This window comes from Micromys minutus, assembly GCF_963924665.1.
Source record: "Micromys minutus genome assembly, chromosome: 30".
NCBI classification, from domain to species: Eukaryota; Metazoa; Chordata; class Mammalia; order Rodentia; family Muridae; genus Micromys; species Micromys minutus.
In genome coordinates, this window is record NC_137965.1 from 25,910,242 (window position 1) to 25,930,112 (window position 19,871).

General features: G+C 43.6%; 1 protein-coding gene across 2 annotated transcripts in view; it reads left to right on the forward strand.

The window, feature by feature from the left end:
- The first annotated feature begins 5,690 nt into the window (after positions 1-5,690).
- The window catches only part of FAM120B (family with sequence similarity 120 member B), a 36,042-nt gene continuing 21,861 nt past the window's right edge, over positions 5,691-19,871 (forward strand). For both annotated transcript variants that reach the window (XM_080941837.1, XM_080941838.1), the window contains exons 1-4: positions 5,691-5,937; positions 10,601-11,946; positions 17,495-17,675; positions 18,928-19,029. In XM_080941837.1, coding sequence (XP_080797963.1) covers positions 10,618-11,946; positions 17,495-17,675; positions 18,928-19,029 — 1,612 coding nt within the window. In that variant the 5' untranslated portion in view covers positions 5,691-5,937; positions 10,601-10,617. The remainder of the gene's footprint in view (positions 5,938-10,600; positions 11,947-17,494; positions 17,676-18,927; positions 19,030-19,871) is intronic.

The following is a 19,871-nucleotide window of genomic DNA, read 5'->3' on the forward strand; positions in this document are numbered from 1 at the left end:
TGACTCTGTTGTTCTTCCTGTGGAGTTCCTGTCCCTTTCAGGGCCCACAATCCTTCTCCCAACTCTTCATAAGGGTCACCAAGCTTCATCCACCGTTGGCTGTCAACAGCTCCTCTCACAGCTGCCTTCAGAATTTACTGTCACATTATATATACAGGATTGTGTGCTTGTGCATTCTTTCCTATTAAACTTCTAGTTAGTGTTTACTTTATAACCATGTAATTAGCGGTCATGTCTAATTATGGTTATGAGGAAATTTTTATTGTTTGTCTTTATGCATATCTGGCTTATTGCTTATTGATTTCCACTTGTAGCTACTACTTACTACCAAAGTAAGAAGATCACGTCTAGTGTTCTCATGCACCGCTCATTCTGAGGACTCCCTTAAATATTCCTTTGTCTGATTCGTTTGGTTTTCATCTGGATTCAATACATTGCATTTATTTTCTTTAAAATTTTAATGCTAAGCTCCATGGTACCCAACGTCCCAGGAGCTCATGTAGAGTTTCTTTGTCCATCTGACTCCCAGTCTCTTAAATTGGAACTTTTTGTTTCTTCTTTTAGAGATTTTATTTGGTTTGTTTATTTGTTTAGACATATTTCTCATTGTGTACTTGAGGCATGCTTAAACTCAAAAAGATTCACCTGTCTTAGTCTCCATGTTCTGGGATTAAAGTCACGTGCCAACATTCCTAGCAACTGAAATCATTTATTCCTGGTGTTTAAAAGTCTTGTGAGGATGCAGCTTATATAGATCTTTAGACGTTTGCCTTTTGAGTACTGACTGTCATTTTCAACATGGAAACATGTCTTCTAGATATGAAAGGTTTTTTTCAGTTATTCCTCTGGTGTTTTTATTCTCTTCATTTTAAAATCTCTTTTCTATTTTTGGATACCAGATCTTTGGATACACGTCTTAACCTTGTATTTTGTTTTTCAGCCTCTGTCTCCCATCATCTTAGATGCCACCCTTCTTATCATTGATTTATTTACATATCAATGTATGTATCATTAATAAACTTATCTATCATTTTAATTTTCAAGATTCCCCCTTGCCAGGAGGTAGTGGCACACACCTTTAATCCCAATACTCAAGAGGCAGAGGCAGGTGGATCTCTGAGTTAGATGCTAGCCGGGTCTACAGAATGAGTTCCAGGACAGCCAGCGCTGTCTCAGAAAAACACTGTCTTGAAAACAAAAAAAGAAAATCAACAAAAAAAAATTCCCTTATTCTAAATGTCTCTTTATGTCTTTTTTTCCATGAGTGTGATATCTTCTGCAGTGGCAGATGCAATTTCTCATAACATTTTTCTCTTCCTTGCAACCCTCCCAGATGATTCTAATTCCCCCATGTCTGCCACTGAGCTTTATACTGTTAGATTCGGTTTTGTGTTGATCTGAATGTAACTGTGCCTGCTTTTTCACTCTTGTAGTAAGAAAATATTTAACTAGTTTTGACTTCACAGGATCCCACAGTTGAGAGACTTTGGACTTTTAAGGAGACATTGTGCTTTTTAAAGAGAAATTTGACTTTTGAAGTGTTGAAAAATATAAAGCTGCAGAACTTTTAAAGTTATTTGTGTTTTATATTGTGATATTGATATTAACATGAGATCTTGGGGACAAAGAAGGGAAGGACTATGGTTTAATAGAAATGTATTTATATGTCAGGTTGACAGGACATTAATTATCCTGATTGGCTTTGTTTCTTTGTGTGCTAACTTGACACAAGCTAGAGTTATCTGGGAAGAGAAACCTCAGTTCAGAAAATGTTTTCTTCTGATGACTCACAGGCAATACCCATAGAGACATTTCTTGCTTAATAATTCATGGGCAGGAGCACAGCCCTCTGCAGCAGGGCCACCCCTGGGTATGGGAATCCTGACTTGTATAAGAAAACAGATTCAACACGGCATGGGATAAAAAGCCACTTCCTCCATGGCTTCTGATTGAATTCCTGCTTCCAGGTTCTGTCTTTTCGTTTCTGCCCAGATTTTCTTCAGATGAAAGCTAAATACCTGGCTTGGGCTGAGCTCAGAATGTTTCCTTCTCTGTGCTAAGTATCCCTAGGCCTAGGCCTGCAATCTTCTAGCCTCTCTCCAACCTCTGTACAGAATCTCCCGTTCTGACTGATTCAACCCAGCTTCTCTCTGCTTCTCCCTGAATTGCTCTGCTTGGCCTTATACTTTGATAATATATTCTAATCTTCTGGCTCCTCATTCTCTGGCTGCATCTCACAGATGCTGTTGTTCTCGATGGCCATGTCTCTGGTGCTACAGTCTCCAAAACGTTTGGGTTCCTGCTGGAACTAGGCTGCAACTTTACCTGTGCACTTCTCCTGGCTCCTCACAACTCCATCATTCCTTTGAAACCGGTACCATCTGGAAGACTCTTAGACATCACCAAATTCAGCTGCTGGTACGAGGTACTTGGACCCTGCTAGACATGGCTTCTATGGGATGACAATGGGATAACTCATCCCTGATGTTGCTCCAATTATGCTGGTCAGTTCTTAATCATAGAGGACCCTTCAGTACCAGATGGCCAGCATTGATTGTCCCAGCAAAGCAAGTTTCACCTTAGTGGCTTTGGTTTCTTGTTAAACATAGCCTGCTCTTCAGTTTTCTGCTGACCAGGACCACAGACTCTTTTACTATTTTATTTTATTTTATTTTATGCGAATAAGTGGTTTTGGATATATGTGCACACATGCCTGCCTGTCTGATGCCCTAGGAAGTCAGAAGAGGGCATCAGATGCCCTGGGACTGGAATTATAGATTGTGGTAAGCTACCCTGTGGGTGGTATTGGGGATCAAACTTGGGTCCCCTTCAATAGCTACAAGTGGCCTTAACCAATTGGCCTTAGAGCCAATTATCTAGCACCTAGTTCTTTTTTTTTCTTTTTTACCACTTAGGACATTTTATTGGCATATGACAATTTACAAGGGTCTCTGTTGAAAAATATACACCACACTGAGGAAGAATTGTTTAGCTATCTACATTCATTCTCTTTGGATATTCTTCCCTCAAAGTTATAATTCTAAAACTGCTTTCTTAATGTTTTTCTGGGAAAATCCTTTAGTTCATTTTTCTTTCTTTTTCTGGGTAAAGGAAGTATGTGTATGCAGCATATAACCTGAGGTGTGCAGGCATGACACACCGTGTGCAGGATAACAGTTATTTTCCTGGCACTGTAAGCCAGCAGCTTTACCGAGAGGCACTGTTCAGCTTGTGGAACATGTCATCAAGTGTTAGCACCTAGTTCTAATTAAAAACTATGGAAAGGCCCTGACAGGGTATTAAAGAGATGTCCAAATCTCCCTTTGAAAAGTCACAAGCCAGACTTAAATCTTCTGCTCTGATCTCAACATTATCTTCTAAGTTCTCACAGTAGTCCAGCTCTGAACATTCAACAGCTTTTCCAGTCCGAAGTTCCAAAGTCCTTCCATGATCCTTCTCCAGACACAGTCAGGTCTGTCATAGCAACATCCCATGAGCCCGTAGTTACGGTTTCTATTACTATAATAAAACCCCACAACCAAAAGCAACTTGGGGGAGGAGAGGGTTTATTTGGCTTATACAACCTGGGTCACAGTGCAGTGAGGGAAGTCGGGCAGGAACCTGGAGGCAGGAACTGAATCAAAAGCCATGAAGGAATGCTACTTACTGCCTTGCTCCCTGGGGTTTGTTCAGCCTGTTTTCTTACACAACCCAGGACTCTCTGCCCAGGCTGGTACTGCCCCTAGTAGGCTGGGCCCATCACCATGGAATCATTGATCAAGACAGCACCCTACAGAGTTGCCTACAGAAAATATGATGGAAGTATTTTCTCAGTTGAATTTTCTCTTTCCAGATAACTTTAGCTTGTTTCAAGTTGACAAACATCCAACCCAGGCATGTTAGATAGTTTGGTCTCTAGAGTGACAGCTGTCATCAAGCTACAACATCAGTTGTCTGAGAGAGAAACTGAGTGTAGTAGTTTGAATGAGATGTCCCTATCTGCTTCCTGCTGCATGTAGAGAGAACACTAGGCTTCTCAAATGCCTTTCAAATGTTCAAAGCAATAGAAAAGTAACTAAAATACGAAGAAACTACCCTTAGACAGGCAAAGATGAAGGCTGAATTGGGAGCCACTGAATGGTTTCCACCATTCCCAAACCTCTTAAGATGGAATGATATTGCTGTCACTCCTGAAGAACTGAAGGACGATTAGGTGGCAATTGCAATCTTAGTCTCACCTTTTCTGGAGACTTGGGACTTGTCGATCAAGCAGGAGCTATAAATCAAGTAGCTGCCCCTGGAAATTCCTCAGCCTGTCATCAGGGCAACTGCAATGCCGCCAACATCCAGAAAAGACCTCATGTCAGCTGTGGACGCCTCAGAGACTCTGTTTCAACCAGGGGAACCACTACAATAACCACCACCAGGCTGTGGCATTGCCTTGGGAAACTCTGACCATGACACCTTGAGATGGCTCTTAGATCACGCTACTCAGGGACCCCAGCCCAATAGCTGCAGACAGGAGAAGGTTTTACTGCAAGCCACCTCTGGGCTGCCAATAAAATTTACTCCAAGTGGTTTTGATGCCTCCTTGTAGTAGAGTCATGGGTAGGGTAGCCTGAGATGGTTGCATAATGAACAGGTACAGCACCCAGGAGAAGATAGAAGGTTGTTGTAGAGGCCCTGGAGATTGTGAAGGGCTGCAGAAGTGTTGGGAAAGCATGCCACAGAGGAGAACAGAAACTGCAAAAGATAAAACACTGCAGAATGCCGACACTGGAAAACCTGCAAGCACCTGCTGCTCCAGGAGTTCCAGAAAGTCACTGGGTTGCTACCTCTGGTTGCTGAGGAAGCATCCTGGAGCTGTAAAGCTAAAGGCTGAGGGCCCCGATACCATAAGGCTAACACAAGCTGGGTGTGTAGACTTGACAGCTATTAAGGCTGTAACCTTGAGATCCAGGGGTTTACAGCACCCCACTTTCTGGGCTACTGACACAAAGGAAGCGTTTGCCTATTGGAGATTTCCATTCAAAATACCAGACAGTCTGAATGTAGTCCACAAGGATGGCCATGTCACCCAATAAAGTGATCAGCATTATTGCCTGTTTCAACTCTGTATGTGGACTCTCAGCCCTTGATGCTCAGTGTCCAAGCTGCCCCACCCTTCAGTACTGGTACTCCTAAGGAGATTCAAGACCAGATCGGCATCCCATACTTGGCGTGGAAGCAAGCTGTGGTCTATGGAGTTAAAAGGGTTTCCAGTAAGTATCTGCTGCGGCCTGTCTGCATGCACTACTGGAGCAGGACAACCAATGAATGCTAGTGCGGGCCGCCACTCAGCCTGAAGACGCAGCCTATGGGACAAACCCACTTTTCCGCAGTCACACTATCCAAGGGTGGACGGCCCCCTAGGCTATTCCCCGGTTGCTGGGCAACGGGTTGAAGCTTCCCTCTTCTCTCATGCCTGAGCCCCACCCACTTCGCCTCCCACTCTAGCGCTTGCCTATTACACCCCTTTCGTCCTTTCGTCCTTTCCTTCCAATTATGTAAGCACAAGCTTCATTTTGCCTAACCAGGCACTTGTCCGGGCGGAAGTGCAATAACGGAAGCGGAAGTGAACACGCCGGAGACTGCGGGTCTGAAATCTGGTTGACGCATCTGCAGCCACTGCTGAGCTCCTCTGGGTAGGCCGGGCTGGGTCATCAGCCCTCCGTCTCTGCAGTCGTACTTCCCTACCTCGGGCTCCTTCCTGCCTTAAGTCCGCTATCACCGCTCTAGTCACGCCCCTCCGCGCCCTGCGTCCTGGCTCCTCTGCATCCTGGCAGTTCTGCGTCCTGGTTTCCTCCCAGACTGAGAGGAGAGGCAGCCATCCTCCTGCAGGTGGAGTGGGGTGGAGGCTCTTCCTCAGCCCAGCGGAGGACGCTGAAGACCAGCAAGGTAGAGTCTCTGGCTTGGTTAGCGGCTGGGGAGCAAAGAGCTGGTACCTGGAAACCTGAGGGTGTGGGACCTGAAGTGATGGGGAGGCGAAGGGGCTGGGCCTCAGCTGTGTTGCGTTCCTCTGGGGAGGAGATCATCCTTTTGGTTTAGGTTTTTTTTTTTTTTTTTTTTTTTTTTTTTTTTTACATATGCTCTCAGGCCTTTCCATTTTAGAGACTTGCTGTTACCCACGATCACTGGATTATTTTCCCCATCTCCCATCCATTAGAGATATTGACTGACGTTAGGGTAGTGTACTAACCATGGCTACTTTTTCCTTACCTGCATTTGAAAGGCACCAGCAATAGATGGGTTATTTCTCTTGCCACCCACCTTGACTATAGCACCTCCCAATTAAAAAAAAAAGATTCTAACCGGCCAGTTTATAGCTGAGAACACTTTTGGCCTGAAAGAACGTAAATGGATAACATTTGAAGTCATTTGTTTTCCACATTCGGAGACTGACCTCTATCTCCGAACTGGTGTCTGGATATATTTGTAAAGCTGATAATAAAAAGTTCATGAATTAAAGCTTTGGAGTCTCTTTGCTTACATGGGCAGATCTTTAAAAAAGAAGTCTCCCAGCTGCATATTGTAGACTCTTTACAACTTGCTGTTTGCCTTATCTTGCTGCGTTGCAAGTGTTCTCATCCTAATTTTTCCCTATTTGTTCCACCAGCTTCAAGGTGTGCTTGGTATTTGAAGGAAAGGGCTGGTCATGGGGTAGAACACTGTAAAGTCTGTGTTGTATATACTAAATTAACTTCATTTTACTTCTGAGTTGACTCCACCTTGCTAAGAAGCGTTATTCCACACATCGCTGTCAGTTCTGACAAAACTTAGTTCCACGTAGAAATAGTTTTAATCTTATTGTTAGACATTGTTTCTCTCTGTTGCTCTCTCTGGCTATAATGGGAGTCTGTAAACTGTGAGTGGGTTCTTGATCTTCCTTAATACATCTACCTGCCCTTGGTTTTATTCATTTATTTTTCCAAGTAGACGTTGGTCCTAGTGTGTGGGAGACATTTCAGGGTAGAAAGGCCAGCCCTCCTATTAGGGATTCTCAGAGCATCTCAGAGCCATATTTTCATTAGTAGGACTTCTGTCTGGTAGGAGCAGGAGTGAACTATTTGGAGAGTATCCTTGTCTGAGCGTTTATTTACTGCTTATGTATCTATTAAAACTTAGCCTATTATCTACCCGTAAAAATTCCCTACTTTATTTGTATGTTGTTATTTTTTTTCAGTCATCTTGTAATAACGCCTTTAGGGAACAAAGAACTTCCTTACATGCTTTTAGCAATAAAGAAAAACAATAATAACTTAAACACTATCCTCAGCCTTCTGTCTTTTGGGAATTTTTTTAAATAGAATTACTAATTGTGTGCTTTGTGATAGATGCTTCCCCAGGAAGTGTCAACAAATGGCTGCTCACCTCAGGTAGGCTACTGACAACAGACCAAAAACAAGTAGATTCCAACTAAGTCTAGGTTATCAAGCTAGTGTGGTTATTGAAATTATTTACAGGAACATGAGTGACTGAAAGCCCACTGCACCATGGGTAAGAACTCAAGAAAACTATTTCCATGGAGCTCTCTTCACAACTCTCATGCACCCGGGCTATGTGGAGAGTCTCCTCTCTTGAGCAGCTATTGCTTTTGTAATTTGGGGGCAGGTCTTTATGAATGTTCTAAGTTTGGGGAACTTCCTGAGCCTTATGAGATTCCCTTCTCCTTCCAGGAAGGACTTGGGTGTTGCAAATATCTAGCAGATGTGTTCTAACGTCACATGTCCCCACGCCTTTTCTAAATATGTGTGCACGGTACTTTTCTGAGGTAGTATGTGATTCACAGTGTGAGAAGTTAACCATGTAAAAGTTAGGAAGGATTAGTTCCTGCCCTGTTAAAATAGCAGGCTTTCCATAGTGGGGGAAGGGAGGAGCAGAAACATTTGAATAAAACCAAAGCAATATACTGAGCCTGGCTTCCTGGAAAATAAGAATATATCAAGAGACCCATTGTCTTAGAAGCTTTAGTACATTCCCTTTACGAAGTCTGCCTTCTCCACAGAACTCACCCTGTTGCAGAGGTGAATGTAAATTTTCAGGGGCAGAGATGTACTTCGGTGGCGGGATGTTTGTCTGCATGTGTGAGTCCCATACTACACCGTTAAGCAAGAGCAGCCGCAGAAAGTGTCAACTTCCTGAATGCAGGACCCGGATCCAGGAGTCAAACCGAGTTGAATCACGTCACCAGGCTCAGCACTGCAGTAACCCAAATATTGTCATTATAATTTGATGATTGATCCTGATATCATAATTACGTGTCTATCATATTTAATAATGAGCGAGGCATCTTTACATTTTTAACATAAAATGTGTAATATTGTGTTCACCCAACTTTTGATGTCTCAATTGCTAATAACAGCTTCAAATTCCACCAGTAGGCGCTGGTTTCTATTAGTATCCAGTAAATTCTTAAACGGTAGTTCTGTGAGGGGACCTCTTCATTGAGCCTAGAGTTTTTACAGCTTCTCTGTTGGTGTGATGGTGCTTACAGCTTTTACTACACATCAGAAAGTTTGTTTCACAGATTAGTGTGTGTGTGTGTGTGTGTGTGTGTGTGTGTGTGTGTGTGTCCGTGCATGCACATGCCTGGCTGGTAAGGACACTGTGAAGAGGAGGTAGTCTCTGCCCCAGGTCTTCAGGAGGCATTATTTTGTGTTGCTTTTTGTATATTGAGGATTTGTTGTTGTTAATATTTTATCAAAGGACTTAGCAGATTGATGCCACATTAAAAAAAAAAAAGAACATAGGAAAGACAGACCATTAAGATGCAAGGTTTCTTTTGTGATTATTTTTACTATTAATGGACATTGTCTGCCTAAAGAATGTCTTTTATTTATATATCAGGACTTAGGTAAGAAATAAAGAATTTTAGTGATACTTTCCCACATTCCGAATTCTGAAGCTCTTAAACTATTTTGTACCTGTATTTCAGTTTTCTCATAAAGTCAGTATCTCAAATGTTACAACTATTTAGTATAGTACATTTTTAATGCTGTCTCTTTTTAGCACCTTTACTGAGTGCACTTGACACATTTACTGAGTTTGATACGTTTTAACATCTGCATTAAATATACCAACCAGTATAGTCATAGGAGTACCCATACCTGTCACTTCCAAAGTGTATCCTGCTTTCTTCCTGTCTGTCTCCATCAGAGACACCACATGCCTGTGTCACAGAGAAAGGAGCCCAACCCTCACACCAATTCTCAAGAAACCCCTAAATAATTATACTTTTATTGGGTACCTTCATGCCTATGACTCCTGGCATGTAGGCTAGGTCACATGGTATGGAATTAATACCACACACATGTGTGCACACACATACGCACACACGCACACAGCCACAAAATTGCAATTTAAAACTCCCTTTGTTTCTTGTAATCAGAAAGAATTCTGTCTTCCCTTAAGACCTCATGCCGTCTCTGGTCTGGTGCTCTGGTTCTCTTAATGCTCTGGGAGCTGAACAGTCTGGTCCTTTGCTCCAGTCACCCCTCTCATGCTCTTCCAATTAATGAACCTCTTGTTTGGACCTGAAGGCTCGCCCTCCTAGTCCACTGCCCATTATATGGCTGCTTATGGCTGCCATCCCAGCTAGAACTTTAATAAAGCTCCCATCTGATGGGGAATCATGTCAGCCTCTTTTCTGCAAAGCAGTAACTTTTTATAATTATCATTAATATTATTATTACTGTTATTTATGACAATCACTAGTCCACTTTTACCACTGCAGATTTGCTATCAGTGAACTAGAGTTTATGTACATCAAGTCAATGTGTTCTTTTCTCCATGGGGGGGGGGGGTTAGGGTTGTGTGTGGCTACTTTTAGTTATCAAAAATAATTCAAGGCAAATGTGAGGGGACATTCTTCAATCCCACCACTCACCAGACAAAGGCAGGTGGATCTCTCTAAGTTCAAGACTAGCCTGTTCTATAACCCAAGTTACATGGTGAAACTCTGTCAAACAAACAAAATATTAGTATTTTGAAGGTTACCGTGTCTCAATCTGTATTTTAGATTTTAAAAATAACTTCTACTTAAGTCCTAGGTGGGAGATAATTACCCAGTTCAGATCTTAACTCAGGTGATGAGATGGCTTAGTGGATGAAAATGGCCTCTACCAAGCCTGATGACCTGAGCTCCACTCCTGGGACCCGCATGGTGGAGGATAGAACCAGACTATGTGAATTGTTCTCTGGCCTCCACACATGCACCATGGCACATCTGCATACCACCTCCCATCCCCTTTCCCAAAGAAATACATGAAATAAAAAACTACCTCTTTGTATTTAACTGAGGAATGCCTTGACTAGTAAGTGGAATTTTAAAAGATTCCTGCCCTGTATATTGTCTTTGTGAAAGTCCTGCTATCGAAATTAATATATGCTTCATAAAATGTCTTCTGTACTTCCACTGAAAACACCCCTAGTCAGTATGTCACATAGCTTGGTGACACACGTTTTTTTAGAACATTAAATAGTGTCCGTGTTTGCTTTAATGACCGTCGAGAAATAATGCCATAGTCACTAATTGTGGATTTATTCTGTTTTATTTTTGCAGATTTATAAAACCCAGCTATGGGTGTAAGAGGTTTGCAGGGGTTTGTGGGAAGTACCTGCCCACACATATGTACGGTAGTAAATATCCGCGAGCTGGCAGAGCGCCATCGAATCAAGTACCCTGGATGTCCGCCGACCATTGTGGTGGACGCCATGTGCTGTCTCCGCTACTGGTACACTCCAGAGTCTTGGATCTGCGGCGGCCAGTGGAGAGAGTACTATACTGCCTTGAGAGATTTTGTTACAGCCTTCACGTCTGCCGGCATCAAGCTGATCTTCTTCTTTGACGGCATGGTGGAGCCCGGTAAGCGGGATGAATGGGTAAAGCGTAGACTTAAAAACAACAAGGAGATATCCAAGATTTTCCACCATATCAAGTCAAAAAAAACTCAGCCGGGCAGAAACATGTTCTTTATTCCCTCCGGTCTGGCCATATTTACGCGGTTCGCCCTGAAGACATTGGGCCAGGAAACTTTCTGTTCCTTACAGGAGGCAGACTACGAGGTGGCTTCCTACGGCCTCCAGCACAACTGCCTTGGGATCCTTGGGGAGGACACTGACTACCTAATTTATGACACTTGCCCCTACTTTTCGATTGGGGATCTCTGCCTGGAGCGTCTCCAAACCATCATGCTGTGCCGAGAGAAGCTCTGTGAGAGCCTGGGCCTTCGCATGGCAGACCTTCCTCTGCTGGCCTGTCTGCTTGGCAATGACATCACTCCAGAGGGCATGTTCGAGAGTTTCCGGTACAAGTGCTTGTCATCCTACACTTCTGTGAAAGAGAACGCGGGCAGAAAAGGAAATACTATCTTAGCTGTCTCAGACTATATCTCCAGAGTTCTTCATTTGTATCAAGGCGAGAGGAAGATAGAAGAGATGCTACCCTTAGGGGCAAACAAAGCTCTTTTTTATAAAGGAGTGACATCATATCTTTTGCCGGGGCAGAAATCTCCATGGCTAGTTCAAAAACCCAAAGGCATAATAACAGACAAGCAGATGGTGAGTTTAAACCCTGAATCCAAGCAAGAAGTCCCTATGTGTATAGATCCTGAATTCAAGCAAGAAGTTCCTGTGGGCACTAATCCCGAGGCAGTGCAGGAAGTGCCTATGTGTATGGATCCTGACCCCAACCAGGAAGTTCCCATGTGCACGGATCCCGAATCCAAGCCAGAAGTCTCCCTATATACAAACCCAGAGAGCGAGCAAAAATTACCTTCCGAAATAGACACTGAACTTAATCTAGAAGCACTCACGTATACGTGCCCCGAGGTTAAACAAGAAGATGACGTGGGTATGGAGCCTGAAATAAAGCAAGTAACCATGATGTCAGAGTCTGAGATCTTAAAGGCAAGTGCACGTGCCTCCCATCTCCATCTACACTGTAACGGGATTGATCGTGAGTCTTATTACCTGCAGAGGACCGTAGGAGGGTCCAGATGAGAAGCCTCTGGAGTCGGTTAGGAAGGTACATGAAAGGACAGGAAGCTGTAGTACTCTAAGGAGAGATTGTTGTGAGTTAAAGAGAAGGCTTCCCCATGGAGTCAGGCCCTCTGGAGGACACATTGCTTTGAGTAGTTCACACGTGGGATTATGGGAACCCTAAAGATGTAGCGATTAAAATTAATGTCGCTGTGAGGCAAACTGGTAAACTATCCAGGCAGGAACCCAGGGCTCGAGGAGAGGGAAACCTGGAAATGACATGGTGCTGCCACACTCTAAATGCAAATGCTAGGAGCTTGGGCTGATTGTAAGTTAACATTACGTAAACCTCAAAGTGCGCGGCAGTCTGGAGACTAGTGAAGTGTGTGTGGCCTGGCGGGAAGGTTGGCCATCTTTAGGACAGGGAGAAGGTGGGTCTGACTTTGCTTAACCTTCGGTTTTATTGTGCAGATTGCATGTGATAATGCTACTTCTACTAGAGATCCTGCAAAGATGTCCTTGTTTGTTGAAGGCAGCACTCACTTTGCACCGTTGGGTCGCCACTGTGGAGATAGAAGCCCTTGGCTCCCTTCTGACTTGAGGGCAGAGGTGTCCAAGGCTCCTGTTACCCAGTACTTAAGGCTGGATTCTTGCCCAGCCTTTGGATCTGTCCTGGCCACATAGAGGTGACAGTGATCAGGAGTTCTAGGAGCACTGAAGTAAATGAGACCCCATGAAGCTGCCTCCTCCTGGTCTCCTGTATGGCATTTAAGATGACATCTGACACAGGCTTAGCCTGGGTTGTCTCAGAGGGAGGTGATGTTGGCTTAGCCTTGCTGACTGCAGCCACTGGCTGGCTTCTGTCTTCATCTGTCCCCTTCCCACACATTCTCTGACTCAGGGTCTGCTCGTGAGGGTCCTTCTGCCTCCTACCAAGTCCACAGCCTGGGTATCTCACTTCCTACACTAAGGGTGGTCCTGACAGCTGAGGTTAGACTCACAGGGAACTTCCTTTGTTAAGGAAAAATTTAGTGCTTGATTCCTGTAGCTAGTGAAACAGTACAGCACATTTTTAAGTAGGACCTGATGGGATTGAATGTTGTTTTTAAACACTGGTTATACTACAAAGAGGCAGATTTAAACCCACGACCGCAGAAACCTAAGTCAAAGACAAACTTGGATAAATGAGCTAGAATTAGGAAATGGTAGTCAGAGGAGCTGCTGCACTGTGCTTTCTGGTGTGGGGGTTCCCACCCTCTGTAAAACTAATAGTTGAAAGAGCTCTTGCCAGTGGGTTAGCTCCAGCTCTGCCATGCTTTATGTGTTATATGTCAGTTAGAAATGCTGGGGAGCAGAGGGGGCATACAGGAGAGCAATAGATTAGAACATTTTCATGATCAAATAGCATGATTGAACGCTCTGATATCAGATGTATACTTAGCAAGGCCCTAGGTTCAATCCCTGGCAAATAACAAATAAATAACAAGGTCTAATATCAGGATTTGAATTTATGTTTTTCAATGCAAAGAAAAAAATGGGAAACAATTTTGGGTATTAGCCACTTCAGAATTCTCGATGTTTCTGCCTAAGCCTCCCAAGTGCTAGACTTGCAGGTGTGAGCCACTAGGACTGGCTTAGAAATGAAACTAAGAGTAAATAGGTTTGCATCTGGTTGTAGAGTTTCTTCTGGAACAACCGAATCAGCAGCTGCAGCAGCTAAGGGAGGAGAAGGGCCATTTTCAGGAAGTGATTAGAGTTCCACCACAGAGGAATGGAGTGTAGCACCTTTGATGTGTACACACAATGTAAGCCTGAAGTTCTGTTCCCAGGAGAAAAGAGACAATTAGAAGCCATTTTCTTTTTATGTGTCTGAGAATATGTAGGATGGTATGTTAAATATTCAGCTGAGAGAGGACAAGGAAAATGAGGAGAAACCAGTTCTCTTAGAAGAAAAGTAATAAGAGCGTAGGTACTATAGATAGTAAGAACTATAGAGCGTAAGTACTATAGATAGTAAGAACTATAGAGCATAAGTACTATAGATAGTAAGAACTATAGAGCGTAAGAACTATAGATAGTAAGAACTATAGAGCATAATTACTATAGATAGTAAGAACTATAGAGCGTAAGAACTATAGATAGTAAGAACTATAGAGCATAAGTACTATAGATAGTAAGAAATATAGAGCATAAGTACTATAGCTAGTAAGAACTATAGTGTGTAAGTACTAAAGAGCTTAGGTACTATAGAACATAAATACTATAGAGCACAAGTACTATAGAACAATTACTAGAGAGTGTAGGTACTAGAAAGTGTAGGTACTAGAGAGGACAGGTACTAGAGAGTGTAGATACTATGGAACACAGGTACTAGAGAGTGTAGGTACTATGGAGCACAGGTACTAGAGAGTGTAGGTACTATGGAACACAGGTACTAGAGAGTGTAGGTACTATGGAGCACAGGTACTAGCGAGTGTAGGTACTATGGAACACAGGTACTAGAGAGTGTAGGTACTAGAGAGTGTAGGTACTATGGAGCACAGGTACTAGAGAGTGTAGGTACTATGGAACACAGGTACTAGAGAGTGTAGGTACTACAGAACATAGGTACTATAAAGGTCAAGAAATAAGGATGACTGCTGTGAGACCACTAGACAGACTTCAGTGGCCAGCTCTAAACCCACGGTCACACAGATGGCCCTGGCTAATGGTGGGCCATTTAAATCAAACAGACACACAGGCAGGAGAGATTTTCAGAGAGGGTGGGCATGGATGGTAGGAACATAGGAAGTGAACGCATGGAAACTGCATGTATATCAAAGTATAAAACATTGAAAGTTGATTTTTTAACAGGGCTTGGGCCAAAATGGGTTTGGCAGTTGGGAGATTTAGGTGATTATGAACAGCTGCTACTGCAGAGGTGTAGAAGACTGCCTGCTGGGGTCTGCAGAGGGGCAGCAGAGAGGAAGAGGTCAAGAACTCAGGCAAAAGCAAGTGCTGTGTGATGTGTATTTACTGACGAACCTGATTACGTTGCCTTTGCCCCCACACCCACCTTGGTTAAGTCGTGCAAACCTAATAGGCAGCTAGAATTCCAGTTTGCATGATCTAACCATATATGGCCAAGCATAGCTTCTGGAGGAAAGGCTTACCGTGGAACGGTGGCAGGCATGGCCACACCACGTGTACAGAGCCCCTTCTCTATCAGCTGAGAATTCAGAGGGACGGCACATTGTGTAGTGGCTAAACTGCTATTAAAGGGCAGGGTGGAAACAAGGAGCACTTGGGAGCTGCTAATATGACTGAATTTAAGAATCCTAAGTGCATAAGTTAACTGTAAGCAATCAACCTTCAGAAGGAAGTATTATATCTTAAAGTATATGTAGTTGCCAAAATTAAGTTTGTTGGAAGAGTACAATTATATAGCTCATTATTATTTTCTAGGCAAATTTGTAAAACTACAGTACAAAATAAAGAATAAGAAGTGGCCTGGGAATGGTGGCCCATTATTTAATTCTACAATCTCTGTGACTTTGAGACCAGCCACTTGTCTACATATTGAGTTCCAAGACAGCCAAGGCTGAGTGGAGAGACCCTGTGTCAAAAACAAACTAACAAAAATCAAACAGACCCCCCCCCCCCCAAGAAAAACAACAAAAAAGTCAAGAGTGAAAGTGGGAATGAGAAATTACTTAGAAGTGGGACTGGAGAGATGGTTCAGCGCTTAAAAGCACTGGCTGCTCTTCCAGGGTACCTAGGTTCAATTCCCACCCCTCATGGCAACTCACAGCTGTCTCTAACTCCAGTTCCGGGGAGGGGCGATCTGATACCCTCCCACCTGTGCATATGAAATAAAATTAAATAATTTTTTAATTAGAAATAATTTTGCTGTAAACAAAACACCATGAAATCTACAAGCATCTATATTGGAGATTGCATTAAAAGTGCTTCTCATTTTCCTTTCTTTGTTGTTAAGACAGTTCCTCTCTGTGTAGCCCTAATTGTCCTGGAACTTGCTCCATAGACTAGGCTAACCTTGAACTCACAGACATCTGCCTGCCTCTGCCTCTGCCTCCAGAGTACAGGGATTAAAAGCATTCACCACCATCACCTGGGCTGGCTTCTCATTTTCAAGGGAAAGGCACACAATTGGTTGCCCAGTGCCAAATGTTCTCCCTGAAAACATACATGTTAGTATGGACTCAACAGGTTGTGTTTAGGAACATGTATGTGCATGCAAATACATATATGTACACAGCAGCAGTTAATGAAAGCAGAGTTCTTATACTTGAAAGAGTGGAGGGCTGCACAGGGGGATTTTGAGAGAGGGAGAAACATCGTGATTATGACAAAACCTGGTGGTAGGTTTGCCTTGGTTGAAAGACATTCTGGCTGCTAAGCAGGCATTGTGTCGTGTGTCTAGAAAGAACAGGTAACTGACTGGTTTTCGTCAATCATTGCTGTTCATTGACAGTGTAGGGAGTCAGGCATTTTAAGTGCTTTCTGTGTACCCGCTTATTCAAACCTCACACTGATCTAGAGGCTTTTTAATAAAGAAAGCAATTGATAGGATGATTAAGACTCGGATCTCAACAATGAATCTGTATAATTAGGTCCACATAGATGAGTATAAACGAGATCCACAGATTTGATTGTCTGAGTCATCCTAACATGACATCTAATCTTTTGGTAGACAGTTTAGACTTAAAATTCTGAGTAATACTGTAGACAGAGCACAACCTTTATTCCCACAATAATGAGATTTGTTCTTTTCAAGGAAAAAAAAAAAAAAAAAAACAACCTACATGAAGATCATTATAGACCTTTTGATCTAAAGTGCTTCTTTAGTGAGAAAATTTAACCTGTATCTTCTGGCTTGCTGTGTAATACGGACAGGACAAGCATGGACCATGGCTTTTGCTAATAATTGAAGCCAGGTGCAGTATAACATAAAAACAGAAGAGAGGGAGAAAAACCAAGCAAATGAATACAGCTCCTAACACCAGTCTGCTCGGTAGAAGTAAAGGTTGAGTCCCATGAGCAGAGGGTGGTCAGTTCTCGTTGGGAAGGAGGGATACGTTTGTAGAGAAGGTAAGTCATGATTGAGGTAAGCCCGAGAGGGTTATGAAGTAGGAGGTTAGGAAGCAGTGGAGCTGGACGCTCAGGACCCCTTTGGAACAGCCCTCATGTAAGGAAGTGGTGATGGTAAGTTTACTGGGAGACCTAAGCCCTCCAGCGGACAGGAAGTATCAGATTGCTAGATTGGAGGGCCCAGGAGAAGAGTAATACATGGGAAGTTTTGAACTTGTTAGTCCAAAAACAAAGCATAAATGCCACTTGATGTCATGTGTTTGAACTACGGTTAGTTCCCTGTTTGAGTATTTTAAATTGGTACGTGGTGTTGACTGTTTCTTTCCAAAACTCAGAAGTTTGTTTATTTGAAGGAGAAATCTGTCGCATTGGAATCCTTGAACAGGTTGCCAGGATGCATCATGTCCACTCAGAAAGCTACCTAGTATACAACATTATGAGCAGTGGAGAGATAGAGTGTAGCAACACCCTGGAGGATGAGCTGGACCAAGCCCTACCGAGCCAGGCCTTCATCTACCGCCCAGTCCGGCAGCGTGTCTACTCTCTCTTACTCGAGGACTGGAAAGGTGAGGTCAGTTGGTCTGTTTTAGCAGAGATTCTGTTTGGAGTTGGATTCTAAGAAATGAAGGAGAGTGTATTCTCTTAGGATAAGCAGTCGGCAGGTTTCGTCTGTAAGATCTACTTGAGACCACTGTTAAAGATCAATGCCACAAAACATTACTATCTCTGAGTTTGAGGCCAACCCAGTCTGCATAGCTCCAGGACAGCCAGCACCACAGAGAGAGACCCTGTCCTCCAGACAAACCGGAGGATTGTTAACAGATCGGAGCATCTCAGCAGTGACAGTTTAGAATCAACATTGTTCTCTGCCCCTGCCCAGTGCCAGCCCCTTCCCAGGTAGCTGAAGTCAGCGTCTCTTTGCCCTGCCCCTATAAGGAGGCCAGACAGCTCTAGGAAATGTGTGTTTCCACACACCAAGCTGTAGGTAAGAAACCAGAAAAACAAACAGACTTACAGATTCAAATAGTGCTAGGAAAAACAAGTACAGGCAAATCGGAAAGATTTTTCCAAGTTAAATGCACTGCTGGGAGAGAGGTGGGAGGGTCACCGAGGTTACAGATTAGGTAGAGACAGCCTTGGTCTATTTTTTTCAGTGTACGATGTCAGGAAGGGTGGATCCATGCTGTGAGTGTCTATTCCCAGGGCCGTGTGTGAACACCTCCTACCCTGTCTTCCCACTTGCCTCTCTCCCTCCTTTGCCACTGCTATGAAAATAAGTAGTAAGAACCGCTGCTGGATTATGACAGTCCTTTCTGGTCTCTAAAAACATTTTTAAATTTTATATCTGAGTGTTTCACTTGCATGTGTTTCTTTGTACCATGTGTGTACCTAGTGTTGTGGAGGTCAGAAGAGGGTGTCAGATCCCCTGAAAATGGAGTTTTAGGTCTTTGAGAGAGACCAGGTGAATGCTGGGAATTGAACTCAGGTCCTCTGTAAGAACAAATCCCTTTAACCACCAACCCATCTCTCCAGCCCATTTCTTCTGGTCTTGAACTCGGTGTTTGAAGTCACTTACAAAACTCACATCAGACTTTTGAAAATGAAAGCTCTGTGTGTAATTATTGTAAGATGTCAGCTGGCTCTGGGCTTTCTGTTTTTATCATTTCCCACTTTGCACACAGCAGTGTGACTTGGGAAATGCAGTAGCTGTTGTCAGCATGCTCATGCTCATCCCTGGGGTGACAGGAAAAGTCATGAGGCCAGTGGTATGCAAGGACTCTGTGCTCCTGTACCTACTGACCCGCTGTCTTTATACAGATGGATCCAGCACCGGCCCAGTGGTCAAGGAGTGGTTTGTGTATCCTGGTAACTCCCTGAAGCACCCAGACCTAGTTAGGCCTCTGCAGATGACCATTCAAGGTATGTAGAGCCTTAAGCTATCCATCTGAGGATGTCAGCTCAAGAAAGAACACATTGTATGATTTTCTGTTTGCAGAATTACATGTTGTCTTAGTTAGGGCTTTATTGCTGTGAAGAGAAATCATGACCAAAGCAACTCCATAAGAGAGAACATTTAATTGGGGCTGGCTTATACATACTTTCAGAGGTTAAGTCCAATATCATGATGGCGGGAATTATGGCAGCAACCAGGCAGACATGGTGCTGGATGAGCCAAGAGTTTTACATCCTGATCCAAAGGCAGCCAGAAGAAGACTGTCTCTGCAGGCAGCCAGGAGGAGGCTCTCTTCCATACTGAGCGGGGCTTGAGCATAGGAGACCTCAAAGCCCTCCTTCAGGGACCACCTCCTCCAACAAGGCCCCTGATAGTGCCACTTTCCATGGGCCAAGCATAGTTAAACCACCACACTTGTTGACTGATGTTCATTTTAATTCCTGTTTTCTGAAAGACTCCACTGGCAAGGATGGGGTAGGTAGAGGTCAACATTGAGAATCTTTTCACTTTGATTCTGTGTTCTAAAGACAGAGTCTCTCACTGAACTTGGAACTCACTGCTTTGACTAGACTTGCTGCCCAGTCTCCCCGCCCCCAGCTCTGGGGTTGCAGGTGCATGCCGTTGTCCCTGGCCTTGTGTGTGTGTGGATTCTGGGCTCATGTCGCATTTTACCTACGAAGCCATCTCTATGACTCCCTGAGATTTTCTGTGACTGCATTATGAAGGCACTGGCCTAATCAATGGCTTGGGCCATTGATGGAGTCATAATTTGATGGTATGATTGGGCACTTGGGAGGTGAGGCCTCAG